The sequence below is a fragment of the Staurois parvus genome, unplaced genomic scaffold, assembly GCF_062004578.1.
Source record: "Staurois parvus isolate SC_StPar_1 unplaced genomic scaffold, SC_StPar_1.0 ptg000151l, whole genome shotgun sequence".
NCBI classification, from domain to species: Eukaryota; Metazoa; Chordata; class Amphibia; order Anura; family Ranidae; genus Staurois; species Staurois parvus.
In genome coordinates, this window is record NW_028317947.1 from 13,659,830 (window position 1) to 13,673,313 (window position 13,484).

The 13,484-nt window shown below is 41.8% G+C and overlaps 1 protein-coding gene across 2 annotated transcripts in view; it reads left to right on the forward strand.

Moving 5' to 3' along the window:
* LOC149464504 (NXPE family member 1-like) overlaps positions 1-10,208 on the forward strand; it is a 40,963-nt gene extending 30,755 nt beyond the window's left edge. For both annotated transcript variants that reach the window (XM_089674475.1, XM_089674474.1), the window contains 3 exons: positions 1,309-1,370; positions 6,970-7,185; positions 9,428-10,208. In XM_089674475.1, the coding sequence (XP_089530601.1) occupies positions 1,309-1,370; positions 6,970-7,185; positions 9,428-9,963 (814 nt within the window). In that variant the 3' untranslated portion in view covers positions 9,964-10,208. The remainder of the gene's footprint in view (positions 1-1,308; positions 1,371-6,969; positions 7,186-9,427) is intronic.
* The last annotated feature ends 3,276 nt before the right edge of the window (positions 10,209-13,484 follow it).

Here is a 13,484-nt window from a genome sequence, read left to right on the forward strand (position 1 = left end):
GTGTACATGGACACATAGGAAAACATTAGGGAGAGTTCAGGGGCTGCTGAAAAAAACGCAGAAAAGCTCCTAAACGTGAGTTTATCAGCTGCAGTGTACATGAGCTCTTACACTCACATGAAATGGTGCCTCAAGAACCGGCACCCAGTAAAATCAGCTCGTGTACAGGGGCTAATAAGAGCATATTACAGTTTTACATTATGGGATCCTCTCTTCTGCTATTTTTCTTCTGAGAAAATTCACCTTTCCATGTTGCATGTTTCTGGATAAATTGAGTCCCATTAAGTCCCATCATGCCTCTGCCTTTGGGAGTCATGCTTGGAACTGTGAATCTTGCAATGCCTCATGGGACTTGTAGTTTGGCAACAGCTGGAGGACCACCAGTTTGATACCCGTGACATAGGAGTTTGCCACACAAGCACTGTTGACCATACCAGTGATAGTTGGTCACCGACATAGGATGAGTGTGAGTCCATGTGGGGCACAGCCAGGGGTGGACTGACAACTCATGGGGCTCCCAGGCAATAGGGGATCATGGGGCCCCTGTGTCCTTGCCCAAACTCAAAAAAGCCTATGAAAAAGGTACCAGGGGCATTTCATGGGGCTCCCCCACTGACCCCAGGCCCTCGAGCAGTGCCCGAGTTTCCAAATGGTCACTCCGCCCCTGGGCACAACAGCACTGTCAAGTGGAGCATCATACTTTTGCACCAACTGGGACTATATATGTGTTGTTTTTGGGACTGGTTTTCATAATATTTTACTGGATATTGAAAGTTTTTGACATGCGCAGTTGAGTTTTTGAATGATTAGTATAAGGTGGAATAATGTAACTATGCAAAATAGTCTATACCTGAACTTCAGCTTTAATTGTTAGAACTGCTGCCAACACAACAAATGTGGGAAATTTTAAATTGTAGAAGGAATTTGTTTCCCAGCAGGAGCAAATTGGATCGTGCTTTGCTGGGTTTTTTTTGCCTTCCTCTGGATCAACTGTGGGTGTAGGATTATAACTTTTTTTTTTATTTTATTTTATGGTTGAACTGGATGGACTTTTGTCTTTTTTCAGCCGTACTATGTAATTCAAAAAATGTTGCGTGTACATCAAACGTGAGAATAAAGAGTTGACCAGAGATGGGGCTTGGGAGCTTGGGAAGGTTAGTTGCAGGAAATAACGTTTCCAAATCTCCAGTAGTATTACATTCAACTTTTTTTTTCATTTTCAAAATGTTATTTAATATATGACATGGCCTTGTCATAATAAGGTTTTATAGCTAAATTGATCTTTGTTTTTTCTTCATGGAACGAAAGATCCAACATAGCTGTGGAAATTCCAAAGGACATTGGCATTGTTGAGGTTCAGCAATGCAAAAGTAAGTTTTTATTTTTTACTCTACTTTTAAAATTCTGAAAAGTCACATTAGCAAAGACTAATAGATTTTATTGATGGGTGGACATAACTTCAGTGCGAAGAACTGTAAATGCATATAATCATGACACTGTATATACTGTATATGTTGTATTCAAAGTGTATATAATATTTATAATAAATAATGTTAGAATTTGTGTCTGTCAAGTCTGACCCTGTAACTCTTCCCCAAAAAGGGAAATATACTACGTTTTATTAAGATAAATATGTCATAATGTTTAACAGAAAGAGGAAGATCCTGGATTTAGTAACCTAGGAGTTGTGTTTGTATATACAGTAAATAACTCATATTTGCAACTCGACTAGTTCAGAGCATTGTGACCGCTGTGTCCATCGCTGGATCACAGCGCTCAGTACCCGGCTGCTCGGCCGGGGTGTCTTGTGATCTCTGTGACCAATCATAGAGATCTGTCAGGGCAGGGGCCGAGGAACGGACAGGCAGGCCTAACAATGTAACGCACTGGCTGACGACAACCACTACCCACAGACCGAAGTCCCTCAGGGCGCGGAGTCTAAGTCCCAGGCTGCCCTTCACCAGGGCCCCTGATGGTGGGGATGGACTTGACGCAGCCAGGAACCAGGTCGCGGCCCCCGAGACACCTCAGCTGCGGTAATGGCCGCCGCCAATGGCGTGTAGCTGGTGGAAGAGACAAAAGAGTAGTCAGACAAGCCGGGTCAACAACAACAGGACAAAACAGTACAGGACAGCAGATGAGAATCACAGGTCACGAGCCGGGTTCAGCAACAGAGGGTCAGATCAAAGGAGAATACAAAGAATAGTCAAGTCACAAGCCAAATCAGATACCAGGAGAGTCACGAGAGTCAGAACAGAGTAATAGCAACACAAAGACACAAGACACAAGTGCAAAGAGCATGTGCGGGCCACAGGCTTATATGTCATCAGCCACACCCCTCTGGGGGATGGACCACAGAGACCTGAAGGCATAAAAGGATTCCCATCATGCACAGCAGAATCCAAGATGGACGCCAGCACATGGAGTAACATAACCTCAGGGAAAAGGTAGGACCTTGACAAGATCACATGATAACATAAGCAAAACTGTCATGAATGGCTTGCCTTCAATTGTGATGCTGTGATTGGTCCACAGCTATCACATGGTACCTGGGCCAACCACAACACCCTGTACCATGAGATTAGCTGTAGTCAATCACAGCATCACAATATTAAAGTGTTACTAAACCCAGGACCCTGCATTTATTATATCTGGTCTCCCACAGTACAGAGAACATAGAAGTGCAATTATTTTAGTAAATATAAACTGCTAAATATATTTTCTCATTAGCAGTTAGAGCAGTCTTGTGACTTCAGCAGAACACTGGTTAAAGGCTTGTAGGAGGAGTTTTCTTTCTGGTCTAGGAGGATGGAAATCCTCTGACCTCTGTCTGAACAGTGTTTATTGGCCCTGTGCTGATCACATGCGCTCTCCCTAGAAAAAAAAAAAACATATCTAGCAATACACACCAAACTGAGCATGTGCATGTGACTACGGATTCGGTTTGTATCTGGTGGTCTCCCACAGTACACAGAACATGCAGGTGCAATTATTTTAGTAAATATAAACTGCTAAATACCTTTTCTCATCAGCAGTTAGAGCAGTCTTGTGACTTCTATCAGTGTTCAGCAAAGCACTGGTTAAAGCTTGTAGGAGGAGTTTTCTTTTTGCTCTATGAGGATTAAAAACCCTTGACCTCTGTCTGGACAGTGCCGATTGGCCCTGTGGTGATCACACGCACTCTCCCAAAAAAAAACAAAAAAAAAACCCCTTTCTAGCATGGCACACTAAACTGAGCATGTGCAGAAAGACTGAACTGTAGCCAGTCTTATCAGGAGATAGGACGTGGACATTTGAACAAGAGGAGGAGCAGAAAATACAGGATCAAACGGCCTTTTTACACAATGCAGAGGATTAACCCCTTAGGTTCCACAGTGAGTATAACAAGCATGCTTTACTGCATATACAGACTGATTTTGCTGTTGTGGGTTTAGTAACACTTTAAGGGGCAGATCTTCTGCTCTTCTGGCATGGCTATACACAATAAAAACTGCTTTTCAAACATACTGCACGTGCTCCATGTAATGTCACCCTTAAAGTGCATATTTTGTACTTTACAAAAATCTTTATTCCATATAATAATATACAAAGGTCATGAGCCCATCACACAAACCATCCTATTAGTATAATAAAAGGGCAACATTGTGTATAGCACAATAAACTCTCAAGCCTCTTACTATTCATTCTGCCAGCAATATCCAAGTCAGTCTGTCAAGGCTCCGGGTATGACCAGAAATGTGTGGACTGACACAGGGAAACGCAGGCTTCAGATATAGTATAAACAATATAATTTATTTAAGACTAAACAATACATAAATGCAGTGCAAGACTAAACCTAAACACAGTGCAAACAAACCAAACCAAAACCCCCAACAGATAACAAAAGAACAATACTAAGCGTAGTCGGGCAGGCCGGATCGGTAGCAAACGGGCAGGCAAGGTACAAAGGAGCAGGCAGAGCGTAGTCAGACGGGCCGGGTCAGGAACAATCAGGCAGACAAGGTACAAAAGAGCAGACTGGAGAGTGGTCAGGAATAGCAGAGGTCAGGACAGGCGGAGTTCAATCAGAGTCAGGGATCAAGCAGGATCAGACAGGAAGCAGACAGGATGCAGGTACAGGGGCTCTTGGAAAACATACACCAAGGCCATGATTGCAAGTCTGGCCATTCCTTATATGCACCTCCTGCAATCAGCCTCAGGTGTTTTGGCTGACTGCAGGAGTAAGCCTCTGGTTGCTGAGAGCACCCGCTGGCCAGTCCTGGTACTGCAACCCACAAGGCAGGTGAGTCCCACCACTATTGGCGAGTCCATTCCTGACACAGTCCTATTGTCCCTGTACTATGGTTGGTCTTGTTGGAGGATAAGCTGATATCAAGATTTTATCATGGCACAGCTATAGCATCAGTATAAGGCTACGTTCACACTAGCCTTGTGAGCAAGCGGCGGACAGGTGTTTGGGAAGCGTTTTTACCGTTTCCCAAATGCCTGGGAAAATTCTGCACATTGCAGCACATGGTGCTGTTCAAACGGGAGCGTTAGCGTCGCGTTGCGTCGTGGCAAAACGGACGCCTCTGGTCGAGTCAGGAGGAGTTGAAGCCTCCTATTCAAGTCTATGGTGCCGCTCCGCAAATGTGGCGTTTGCAGTGCGGTTGCGACGCGGTTGCAGGGCGTTTGCGGAGCGTTAACACCATTCAAACTTCATTATAGACGTTTGTGGGGCGTTTTTAATGCTTGGCAACCGCCGCTAAACCGCGCATGCGGCGCTTGCGGAACATTAAAAATCCCCTGCAAACGCCGGACCAACGCTTGTCAAACGCTATAGGGGCGTTCGGCAAGAGTTGGAAAAACAGTCAAGTGTGAACGAGCCCTAATGAATGAAATGAAGGAGTTAATGCGCTATCACAGTTCTCTGGATTCAGGTGCTTTCCAACAATTGAAAGAAAGTGATATGTTTCAGTTATCTGCACATATGGCAGCAACTGTCACAGCACTCCCTTCCTGTAGCGTGTAGCTATGTAATAGAATGCAACAGCATATAATGCAACAGTCAAACCAGTGCTATATTCAACAAGGGACAACAGGGACAATTGGATTCCATTTCAGTTTAGTGCTCACAGTGGACAACTGTCATTACGGCAACAAAAATCGGCAGGTACACATATTCTCAGCATCGTTCTGATTCCAGTATACAGGTCCTCCATGGAGGTGTGGGATAACGTAGAGGGCGCATTTGGTTTTGACCAGAAATGGAATAAAGGGGAAATCTTGGGGCACAGCTGTCTAAACTAGGACTTTCCCTCAACTTGGGGTGGCATTCACATTTGGGTTCTATTGGATTCCATTTCAGTGTAGCTCTATTCACAATGGACAACTGTCATTACGGCAACAAAAATCGGCAGGTACACATATATTCTCAGCATCGTTATGATTCCAGTATACAGGTCCTTCATGGAGGTGTGGGATAACATACAGGGCGCATTTGGTTTTGACCAGAACTGAAATAAAGGGGAAATCTTGGGGCACAGCTATCTAAATCAGGACTTTCCCTCAACTTGGGGGGAGATTCACACTTGGGTTCTACTGTGTCTCCAAAGCAGGAAATTAAAGAAGAATTCCAGTTATGGATATTTTATACATAGTTACATTGGTCCAGCTTTCACCAAAGTAACTATGCATATGCTGTGACAGGAGTCACTTTGGGTGGGGGGCCCATGGAACCCAGCTCACTTTGGTGAGGTGGGGAGACCCCTGTCTCAGCTCCCCAGATCCCTCTTATGTGTAAGTCACTCTGTGCCTCTTAGGGTTACAGGGTGATCTGTCCTAATATTGGGGTGGGGGGTTGTTGATTGTTTAATGCCATGTGGTTGCATCCCATTGTTCTATTGTGTGTCTTGCTTGGGAGCAAACTATTATTGGACATATGTGTTTATGTGTATTAGCTTAGTGGGGGGGTGTCTCCAGCAGCCCTCCCTCCTGATGGGACTGTCTACTGGTGTGAAGTTTGAACACCTGTGTGTCTCTTGTTACTAAATGTAGATTGCCCCACCCTGTGTCCTTATGCAGAGAAGGGGGATTGTCCCCTGAGTGTAAAAAAAGCCAATTCAAGTTTCAAATAAAGAGTTCCATGTTCAGACAGACTGGTGTAGTCTAGTCTTGTTTGGTCGGCTGTGGTGGCTGTTGTTGGTGTTCGGACGGGGAAGCGGTAGTCTAACGGAAATACCCAAGCACAGTCTGGGGTCGGTTTCGTTACATATACCATACCTGGCTGGTGCTCCTGGAAGCTGGAAATCACTGAAGTAGACACTGCTAATCCAGTGATTTTCTCTTGCCTCCGGGTCCTGCTCCAAGAGGCTGCCCTGCTATATTGTGAATAAAGGAGGTTGGCTGCTTGGCATGAGCACCATTCTGAGAATGTTTTGCATTTTCTCAATGAATTCAAAGCATTCTCTGATTGGATGAGGTGGATTGGTGGGACTGTGACTTCATGCTCTCCATCTCATCCAAAATGCTAAGTATTCTCTGACTGCAAGACAGACGACTTTTTGTATTCACAATGCTGGAAAACAGCTACCCAGCACAGGACCCAGAAGCAAGTGGAGATCAATGGAGTAGTGGTGTCTACTTCAATGATTTCCAGTTTCCAGGGGCATTGGCCAGGCATGATATATGCATAGCTACATTCGTCCAAGCTTGACGTTTTTTTACTGGTTGAACTAGATGGACATGTGTCTTTTTTTCAACCAGACTAATTATGTAACTATATGATACAACTATATATAAAATATCCATAACTGGAATCCAACTTTAAGGAAAAAATCCCAGCAATGATTTTAACCATTCCTGCTTTATCCAAAACTAAAAAGTAGTCTTTAGATAAATTATAATGGTTGCTGATACTTACACAATAGCTAATAAAAGCTCTCAAACAATGGCAGCTCACTTGATATTTGTTTTATATATATTTTGCAGGAAATACGAGAAATACAGAGTCCAAATGCAAAACTGGGGATGTTCCTTTATTGCCTAGTGGATATTTTTTGAAAAACCAATGGTACCCTGCCAACTGCAAATGCTATCTTCCTGAAACTTCTGCCATAACAAAATGTCTGTCTGATAAAATGATCTATTTTATGGGAGATTCAACGTTGCGTCAATGGATTGAGTACATGCCAAAAGTCATAAAAAGTAAGCAATCAAACTAAAATATTGAAAAAAATGATGTGCAGTGATTTATAATGACCACTTCAAAATCAGCTTCCTTAAATTTAGAGTAGCCAGACTAAAAAAGATGTGTGGTTCCTAAGGGTTCTCACTGTTGCTTTTGTCATTTCTTAAACCAAACCATCTCTGCCAAAAGGCAATTAATTGGTTACTAATGATTAGCTTGGGTGTGTTCGGACAAGGATCTGAATCCATGTGTGCCCAAGCCTGCCAGGAAGCCATAACCCCTATGGCACATTCATCTGCAACTGGGACACTCCCTGTCCTGCAGGCACAAATATACAAGGGGCATGTATATTTGCAACTTCTAAGCTGAGAATGCTATGGCTACAGATGATATGGCTACAGAGAATGCTATGGCTACAGTATATTTGCCCATACTGGAGACATCTTCCTGACAGGCTGGAATACATGGGTTTGGATGCTAGTCCGAACATGCCAAACTCTTCATTGTCAGTGATTGTGGCTCATATAGAGCCATAGTGAACAGGTGGAGGTGGACAAGAGGACATCAGCTGGTGGGTCCTGGATGGAATCTGCACTAGATGGCATATAAGAATTTTTTGTGGTGGAAGGGCTTGTCATAAGGATAAGCTATGCAGCAACAGATCTAAAGGCACAATTTGACCGAGCCTGGGTTCAGGGTTTTCTGTGCGAATTGCACACCGCATCACAATCACAACCCATTCATGCGAACTGCTGTGGGTGCGTATGTTAACGACACCCCGAAATTGGTCCACAAAACGTGGTGCAATGTGCAGAATCAGATCACATGGGTGTGAATATCCATGCGATCTGATTCTAGTGCGGATCAAAAAAGGGTCCTGCACCTTTTTGGTGCAGATGCGGTGTGATTGGAGCCATACAAAATGTATGCAAGTCATCTTCACCACATCTAGATGCCCAAATACATTGAGTTGCTGCCATGTGGTTGGATGATTAACAATTTTGTTACCAAGCAATTGAACTTTATACCTAATAAAGAGGCCGGAGGGAGTATAATTTGAGTTCAAATGTCTCTAAACTATAGGTTTTTTTTTTTCGGTGAACAAATTAAAGTGTAAAGCCAAAGTTATTCTTTGACAGTGTGTGTAAGGTTTATAACTCCTTATCTGGTTCATTCTGCTGCCTTTGTCTCACTGGGGGGATTTCCCTTCACTTCCTGTCCTGAAGATGCAACAGAGAAAGGAAATCTCTCCAAAGTGTAGGGAATTCCCATCTTAGAGCACTGTCACTCAAGTGTAGGTGTCCCAACTGAAAAATTCCACTTTTCTAACCATCGACCCTAATAGAAAGTCCTGCATCAAATTCATGAAAGCCCTTTTTTCATAACATTTTGCCCTTTCTGTTCTGGTTTTATCCCCTTTGTAAAGCAGTATATGTTTCACAGATATTCTACACTGTTTGTTTAGGGAAATGTGACCTTGTAGTCCTTCACTTCTAATAGAGTTCCTACTGTATTGTTGTATTGTAGGGTTTGCTGTGGGTGGGGAAAACCTGGTGCCAGGCTGTCTGGTGGGGGTGAAGTTGTATATACTGAGCTGTGTTTAATAAAGAGTCATTCATTTTCACCCTACGCAAAGTTCCGACTCGTGGTTTGGGAGAGCAGGGAAGGGAGTGTTTTTAGCTATAATACCTGCCTTGGGAGAGTGCGGGAAGACTTGCCGGAAAAGGGGACCATTGGGTGAGACGCACTGCTCCGCACGAGGAAGCCCAGGCGGAACGGTTCCGCCACACCTTGTCATGGTTTTCTTTCTATTTTCCACACATGTGACATATTTAGGTTGTTGTTAAGTGCCACACTTTGGCTTTGAAAAATTAATTATTAAAAATACCATTACATTGGTGATTTTAGAAAAAAGGTGGAGGCAAAGAAAATCACTTCCATGTTGGAGTAAATTGTGCTGCATGTGTGTATTGCAGAAAAAACTGTCTGAGGAAATTCTGCAACTTACCAATTGGTTACATGAATCTGCCACAAGTTACGTCATTTGTTACACCGATGTGAGACAGATTTCTAATGGGTGTCTATGATATTCTTTTTGATTTTCAGGGAATATGTGTAGCCATACTCTAGCTTTTCAGGGACCCCTATCAACCTCTCCCTATCAATGCTCAATCTTTTTTAAGATAGCAGATATTATATAAATATATATTTTGAGTTTGTCTTATTATTCATGTATATAATATACACTCTCTTCCTCAGCATTGAAGTTTTTTGACATGCATGGAGTGGGCATTCACAGGTCTTACCTAGCTTTGGACCTGGAAAACAATTTGTATGTCAAGTGGAAGAAGCATGGGCACCCTTTTGTGACTCATTCCCTTTACACTGTGAGAGATCTCTCGTATATTGCCGGGGAAATAGATCAACTTGCTGGAGGCTCCAACATTGTCATTGCCATCACGCTTGGACAGCATTTCAGACCCTTCCCCATTACTCTCTTCATCAAAAGACTTCTCAATATACGTACGGCAATAGAGAACCTATTTAAAAGAAGCCCAAACACAAAAGTCATCCTAAAGACAGAGAATACCCGAGAGATAAATCTGGATGTAGAACGATTCAGTGACTTCCATGGCTACACTCAGTACCTCATAATGAAGGACGTCTTCTTGGGTCTTAATGTTGGGCTGATTGATGCTTGGGACATGACCACAGCTTCTGGATCTTATATTGCTCACCCATTGGAGGCCATAATTCAGAATCAGATCAACATGTTCCTGTCTTTTATCTGTTAGCAAAATCTCAGTCTTTCTTTTCTTTTGGTTTTGCAAAATCATAACATCTATTGTATATATAATATTATATTTTTTTTGTCTCATATACCAGCATCATGTCTGAGGTTAAAAGCCAACTCAAGACAAAACTTTATAGAGTTGAGAGTGACTTTTTACCTGTTTTTTACCATTCTGAAAGGTCATAAAATATGGACTTGTCTTATTTGGAAAAATTTAATTTATCTAATAAAATTAGACTTACACTCTGTGGTGCTTTTGTGATAATTAATTATAAATAAATTGGGCGGTGTCCAATTCCTGTATATAATTATGACGCAGTGCCTCCAGCCATTATGACAAATAATTTAATTAATAAAATTCAATAATATAGACACCTGAATAAATATATTACCGCACTGTAATTTTTCTTGAGTTCTTTTACCAATATGATTTCTTTAACAAATATACAAATATCTCCAATTTGATTAATAAATAAATAATTTATTTATGTACAAAAAATTTTTTTATATATTTTAATACAAACTAATATACTGGTGATGAGTATTTCCTACACACAATCAAAGAATAACCCACAATAGATTTCAATTAGGTCAATCACAGAATATATACAGTTGCAAGAAAAAGTATGTGAACCCCTTGGGATTACGTGGAGTTTTGCATGAATTGGACAAAAAATGTGCTCTGAACGTCATCTAAATCACAACAATAGAAGAACACAGTCTGCTGAACATAATACTACACAAACATTAGATGTTGCCATGGTTTAATTGCACATAACATGTAAACATTCACAGTGCAGGGAGGAAAAAGTATGTGAACCTTTGGACTTAATAACTGGTTGACCCTCCTTTGGCAGCAATAACCTCAACCAAACGTTTCCTGTAGTTGCAGATCAGACCTGCACAACGATCTGGAGTCATTTTGGACCACTCCTCTTCACCAAACTGTTTCAGTGTAGCAATATTCTTGGGATGTCTGGTGTGAATCACTCTCTTAAGGTCATGCCACAGCATTTCAATCGGGTTGAGGTCAGGACTCTGACTGGGCCACTCCAGAAGGCGTATTCTGTGCTGTTGCAGCCATTGTTTTGTTGAATTACTTGTATGCTTTGGGTCATTGTCCAGTTGCATCACCCATCCTCTGCAGAGCTTCAGTTGGCGGACAGATGGTCGTACGTTTTCCTGCAAAATGTCTTGATAAACTCTGGAATTCATTTTCCCATCAATGACAACAATCTGTCCAGGCCCTGAGGCAGCAAAGCAGCCCCAAACCATGATGCTCCCTCTGCCATGTTTTACAGTGGGGATGAGGTTTTGATGTTGGTGTGCTGGGCCTTTTTTTCTCCACACATAGTGTTGTGTGTTCTTCCCAAACAACTCAATCTTGGTTTCATCTATCCACAGTATATTTTGCCAGTAGTGCTGTGGAACATCCAGGTGCTCTTTTGCAAACTTCAAACGTGCTGCAATATTCTTTTTGGACAGCAATGGCTTCCTCCGTGGTGTCCTCCCATGTACTCCATTCTTGTTTAATGTTTTCCTTATTGTAGATGTGTCAACAAAAATGTTAGCATGTGCCAGAGATTTCTGTAGGTCTTTAGCTGACACTCTTGGATTCTTCTTTACCTCATGCAGCATTCTGCGCTGTGCTCTTGCAGTCATTTTTACAGGACGACCACGCCTAGGGAGAGTAGCAACAGTGCTAAACTTTCTCCATTTGTAGACAGTCTGTCTTACCGTGGACACATGAACATCAAGGCTTTTGGAGATACTTTTGTAACCCTTTCCAGCTTCATGCAAGTCAACAATTCTTGATCGTAGGTCTTCTGAGAGCTCTTTTCTGCGAGGCATGGTTCACATCAGACAGTGCTTCTTGAAACCAGTAAACACAAAACAGGTGTGTGTTTTTTAAGGGCAGGACAGCTGTCAGCAACACATCCAATATCATCACACTGATTGGAGTCAAGGTTGGCTCACTCCTGGCTCCAATTAGCTCTGGGAGAAGTCATTAAGCTAGGGCCTCACATACTTTTTCCTCCCTGCACTGTGAATGTTTACATGTTATGTGCAATTAAACCATGGCAACATCTAATGTTTGTGTAGTATTATGTTCAGCAGACTGTGTTCTTCTATTGTTGTGACTTAGATGACGTTCAGAGCACATTTTATGCCCAATTCATGCAAAACTCCACGTAATCCCAAGGGGTTCACATACTTTTTCTTGCAACTGTATATTATAGCAGAGTAAAGTAACAAAACCTTGATCTTCAGTGATTAGCAAATATTAATTGTTAGTATTCAGCATACAATTTCTAATTCCCGCGGCCAAAGAGAATTAGGAAAATATTCCCGATATAATACACACTGAAACACTTCAAACATGTCTTAAGAACAATGCAATTACAGGATACCAATATAGAGAAAGAAAAAATAAAACTCTATTCTACTAACAAAACAACCTAATACGGTCATTTAGCAACCGATCTCCCTATACTCCATCCAATATCGAGGGTTCAATCAGATCAAAAGTAGGGTATTTTAAGCAGGCAAAAAGGTCTTTTTCAACGAAGTATCTCCAGTCAGCTTTTCAAGTAAGTTTTCAAGGTTCTTTTCCTGGTTTTTCTTTAAGAGTTTCTTCAAGGGTTTTTCTGACTCAGTTTTTTTTTTAGTTTTTCAAGGCAGCCTTTTTTTAAGGGTTTTTCTTTTTTTCTCTTTTCTCTTTTCCTGCCTATATATTTTTTGAAGATCCATTGTTTGCCGGATTCACCCATGGTACATGACGATTGGAAAGTCAAGACTGCCATTTATTCTGGATGTTCTTTACCTGTCCACTAGAGGCAGTCATGTTCCATGAATGAAAATGTAATCACTTGGTTATGAGTAATCTCCCAGTTTATGTATGAACCAGGGGCGGACTGACCATACAAGCACTCGGGCACTGCCCGAGGGCCCAGGGTCAGTAGGGGGCCCCATGAGATGCCCCTGGTACCTTTCATAGGCTATTTTGGGTGTTGTTTGAGTGTTGGTGAGGATTTAGGGGCCCCATGATCCCCTATTGCCCGGGGGCCCCATGAGTTGTCAGTCCGCCCCTGGTATGATCTTATTGATAAAATTAATGTCTTGATGAAATATTAAAGTGGCTCTCATCAATATCCCTCTCGATAATGTCCATTTGTTGGAGTTGGTTCAAGTATGTGGACTATCCTTATTAGATGAGAATTATATTGTTATGGTTGTCAAGTATTCTGAAAATGGTAGATATTAAGAACATATTTCCATAATTTGTCATGGCATGTTATCGGAGGATACTCATGCTTTATTTCAGTCCATCATATCAGATATCTCCTATCTCTCCACACTCTGAGATAGGTACATATTGGTAGAAATTCATTTAGGTTTTTTTTCCATAATACATTTTTATTTTGGTTTTACAAATATAGTTACGACAACAAAAAAACAAAAATAGGACAGTGAAAAGCTACACAACATCACAGTATAGGTGCTACGTTAAAGTTTAACAAA